Raw genomic sequence first — 4,848 nt, 5'->3', positions numbered from 1 at the left:
ACAAAAGTAGCAAATGCTCCTAACTGCGGAGCCATCTCTCCAGCTCCAGTAATAACTTTTTAAAGTTAAAAAAAATATAACCCATGAAGGAGATGAGAGGATGGTTTTCTGAAGCGAAGCGATGTCTCGTGTAATTACTTGGCAAAAAGGAGTTGACATTCCAGGTGTAATTTGCAGCATCTTCCATTAGTACATTTTTGGTTTCTCAGGGTCCTGTGTTCTCATATGTTGATGGCAGTCTTTTGGCGTGGACGACAAGGAAAATGAATAAAAGCCAGGAAACGGAGACATTTCTTACTTCCTTTTCTGAGCGGAAAAGAGCCTGTTTTCTTCATCTTCCTGCAAGCCGGAGGTCCAAGCAAGCCTGGAACACCCCAGCCCTAACCTCAGTGTTCTGGAGAAGGTTGCCTGAGGCCGAGGGCGGCGTGAGAGGGGCGTGGCGCGGGGCGTGGCGCGGTGGGGAGGAGGCGGGGCGGGGGCGGGGCGACGGCCGTTGCTGCGGGCCCGGCCCTGCCGCGGAGCCCAGGGATGAAGCAGCTGTGCTGTTCATGTCTGTTGTGGCTTGGAGTCCTACAGGCCACCTTCTCCCACGAGAAAGAAGGCAGCAGACGCAGGAAGCTGTGCGGCAGGTACCTGCTGATAGAAATTATAAAACTCTGTGGCCAAACTGATTGGAAACAGTTCGAGTTGGAGGACCAAACTCCTTTGACACGGCTCGCTCCTGCTCCCCATCTCTCAAAGAAGGTCAAGACCTTCATCCCTGACCAAAGCCCTTCTTCGACCTGGAGAGGATTCACAAACTCAGGTAAAACTCTGGAGAGAGGGTGTGTGTTCGCTCTTCCTTGTGCATCTCTTAGACTCGACTTGGCTTCACCAGTGAGTTTCTGCGCGAAATAGAAATTTGTGCCTAGAATACATGTAAATACAATTTTAAAACATACAAACGAATATGAAGTTTACTTTAGACTTAGAAGAAATGACGTAGCCAGAGTAGGCCTTATTAAAAAGATAACATTTATCAGAAGAGGTTGTTATGGTTTGAATGCATCTCCCAATTTCGTGTGTTAGAAGCTTAATCCCCCCCCCCCACCCCCCCCCACCCCACCCCCCCCCCCACCCCCGTGCAGCAGTGTTAGGAGATGAGATCTAGTAAAAGGAAATTAAATGTCCTTGAAATGGATTTGGGCCGTTATCACAGAAGTGGATTCTCCTGAGTGAATTTGTTGCAAAATCAGCTTCACCCTCCTCTCAGTTTCTTGTTCTCACACGCTTGTCCCGCACCTCCACTATGGGATGAGGCTCCAGGAAGGTTCTTGAACACCATCGCATCTACAAATCATGAATTAAATCTATTTTTGTTCATTTGAAATTAGCCACTGCCAGGCATCGTGTTATGACAGTAGAAAATGGATAGAAGTGGTGAGGGAATGGCCACCAGAGAGGTGGCAGGGGTAGGGGTGTTTGTTTAGAGAAAACAGCAGGGGAAAGAAAGACACTTCTATCTGGACTATCCTGGGAACAGCAAGGAAGTCTGGGTGGCCTGAACAGGAAGTGAAAGAATCAGCTAAGGTCGGTGAGGTTCATTCAGCATTGGCTGATGGCGGTAAGAAAGCTAAACCAAAGAGCACTTCCTATGCAGTGGAACCACTCGAGGGAGGGACCCAGAGAAGGATTGGCACGGACAAGAGCAAAAGAGAGGAATCCTGGCATGGGTAATAGTTCATCTATGCAAATAGGCAGAAAGGGAGCAAATATGGGGGCAGATGGTAAGAAATGAGCTCAAAATGATGGAAAGTCTCTCGATTGCAGCAGCTGCTGGCTGAAAGTGAATTAGCATGATGAATTACATTGACACATTTTGTGACCTTGACCTACTCTTACCTTTCTGGTATAAGCCTTTCCCCTATGTTTGTAAAATGTATTTTAGATTTACTTAACTAATTACATAGTGTTTTCAAACTACATTTGTAAGTGAAACGACTTACAGGAACTTAAAAAAAAAAACTCAGTGTTTTTACCTGATTTGTAAATAGGGATTATTAATGAGCTTCATAAAACGACAAGGAACTGTTTGTAAATTGCTATTCTTTAATAGGTGTAATCTACCTCTAAAACCATCTCTGTGTGCATCTTCTAAGGTGGTGACTAATTATGCTTTTGATTGCTCTGTTGTTAAAGTACCGAAGTTTTGTATGTCTGTGTGTGTTTAGGTTTTTATAGGAATTCATTTCATCTTGATTTCAAATGTTTTCGAATGAATAATCATTTCTTTAGAAACGTGGTTCTATCTATACTATTTCTTCTTTTCTTTGTTCACTTTAGTCTGTTTTCTTGTTTAGTTGAATTATAATTGTGTTTTATTAATCATAATAGTAGCAGAAAAGGGTAATAAATAGTCCTCTAGCTTCAGGGACAGAGCATGGGGGCAGAACTTCACAATAAATGGAAGAAAGGGGGAAATGAAAGACCCAGTAACGATTCAGGAATCCAGCTCCACGATCCTCTCTCTCCCTTTTCTTTCTCCTCGACCCTCTCTTCCTCTTTTTGCTGATTTCTGTTTATGTTCCTTTATTCTATGACAAGCCTCATAAAATCTCTTCGGTCTTGACTCTCACTGACTCTTCTTTTCTTACTGCTTACTTCTGATTTCAAACCGCAGGAGCTTACTGAGCCAACTAATTTTCCCATATGCCATGGAATCATTATCCACCATAACATTTCTTTCTCTGAGCTTGCAAATGGAGTTGCCTAATGCAAAGCATGGCTCACAGAACTGGCTCTGTGGTTAAGGCCTTGGAAAAAAAATGTCCTCCTAGGAAGTCCTGAATATGGTCACAGTGGACATCCACAAAGCTTCTGACTAATTACATTCAGGAGTAATTTAGTTGTTTTAGTCAACTCAATGTTGACTGAGTTAAAAGTAATATGACAGCCGGGTGGTGGTGGTGGTGGTGGTGGCGGCGGCGGCAGTGGCGGTGGCGGTGGCGGTGGTAGCACACGCCTTTAATCCCAGCCTTGGGAGACAGAGCCAGGTGGATCTCTGTGAGTTTGAGGCCAGCCTGGTCTACAGAGCGAGAGCCAGGACAGGCACCAAAACTACACAAAGAAACCCTAGCTCAAAAAACCATAATAATAATAATAATAATAATAATAATAATAATAATAATAAAATAAATCTGTACTTTGAGCACATCTCCACTTCTCACCAATCTTTATATTTTGTTAAAGAACAAAGTGCTTCTATTGACTACCGAGTTATAACCTACACACAAAAAGACAGCCTGATTGGAAATGATCACAGACAACAAGTGAGAACATAAGAATGAGCAGGGATTTAATGGGTGTTTCTCCAAAGGTGACATACAAGAAGCCCATGAGAAGATGTTCAGGATTACCACAGGATTCAGTAGTTCCACTCCTAGGTTTATACCCCAAAGGACTGAAAAACATAAACACATAAAAATGTGGGCATGAATATCCATGGCAGTGTTATCCATAATAGCTAAAAAGTGAAGACAACCAAAATATCCAGGAGCCGATAGATGGATGAGTGAAATGTAGTGTGAGAAAGCCACACAATGGGAGGTTATTTAGTTATGGAAGGAATAAAGGAAGAACACATTTGACATCCTGGATAAACATGGAGAATATTATGCTAATTGAAAGACAGACAGAAATGACCACACACCAGAAGCTACCCCTTGTGTGAAATGTACAGAATAGAGAAATTCATGGAAGAGAAAATAGACTGGAGGGAGAGAGCATGGGAGTGACTGTTAGTGGTGGTGACTGCTGGCTTTGTTGTTGCTGTTTTGTTTGTTATTGTTTTTGAGAGGTGAAAGAAATGTTCTGGAATTAGATAGTGGGGATGGTGCCACAAGCTTGTAGATATAGTAGGAACCACTGATTTCACTGCTGAAAAATGCTGAATTCTACAGCATGTGAGTGGTGTTGTAATAAAAAACGTTGCTACAAAATATCCAAAGGCTGCTAAGCCTTCTCATAGGGAAATGCTGCACCTATTTGAGTTAAAAATATGTTGCCTCTGAGTAACTGTACTTTCCAACCTTTATTAAAATGATTTTAATAATTAGCTGATTTTAGTGTTCTAATATTAAATTCGCATCTAATAGAAGATTTGGATAAGTAAGGCTTTTTTTCACTGTCTCTCCACAGCCCCTGTGCCTGCCTCTCACAAGAAAGCAGTCTACACGTGGGAACACCAGCCAGCACCTGACTATCAGTTTGAAAAGGCCAACTTGTTTCAGGAGAAGACAAGACAGTTTTCGCCCCTCGGTGTCAACCCCTATGCTCAGAGTATAAAGATTCAGCAGAAAAACAGAAACAAAATCAACACCTTCAGCAGTTTATTTGGGGGGAACCATCCCCAAAGGAAACGCAGAAGTTTCTCCGATAAATGCTGTCTTAAAGGATGCACCAAGGAAGAGCTGGCCGTGGCGTGTCTCCCATATGTTGACTTAAAAAACTTAACAATCAAACAAATGTCACTGGTGACTGAGTTGTACACACCATCGTAGAAACTATGCCAGCTTAATAAAACTTACTGTGTCTAATTTACCACTTATCTATTCTTGGAGTTATGCTGCGTTGTGAACTGCATTGGAGAATATTCGTGAGCAGTTGAAGGTGCCTTATGGTGGTGACAGGCATCTTGATACTTAATGCCTCCTTTTTGTCATATATATTTAAAGACAATGTTACTATAAGTGCCATGATCCATGTAGACATTTGAAAATTACCTATTTGGGTTTTGTCATTATGTTTAAAACTTTTGTTTTGTTTTGTTTCGAGACAGGGTTTCTCTGTGTAGCTTTGCACCTTTCCTGG

General features: G+C 42.3%; 1 protein-coding gene across 1 annotated transcript; it reads left to right on the top strand.

Annotated features, from left to right (window-relative positions):
- The first annotated feature begins 511 nt into the window (after positions 1-511).
- Insl6 (insulin like 6) lies at positions 512-4,565 on the top strand. Its single transcript, XM_036173473.1, has 2 exons — positions 512-805; positions 4,177-4,565. Exons 1-2 carry the CDS (start codon positions 529-531, stop codon positions 4,536-4,538), a joined length of 639 nt encoding a protein of 212 aa, XP_036029366.1. The 5' UTR covers positions 512-528; the 3' UTR covers positions 4,539-4,565.
- Positions 4,566-4,848: the final 283 nt, after the last annotated feature.

The sequence above is a fragment of the Onychomys torridus genome, chromosome 1 (genome assembly GCF_903995425.1).
Source record: "Onychomys torridus chromosome 1, mOncTor1.1, whole genome shotgun sequence".
Taxonomy (NCBI): Eukaryota; Metazoa; Chordata; class Mammalia; order Rodentia; family Cricetidae; genus Onychomys; species Onychomys torridus.
This window is presented reverse-complemented; position numbering and strand designations above follow the sequence as displayed.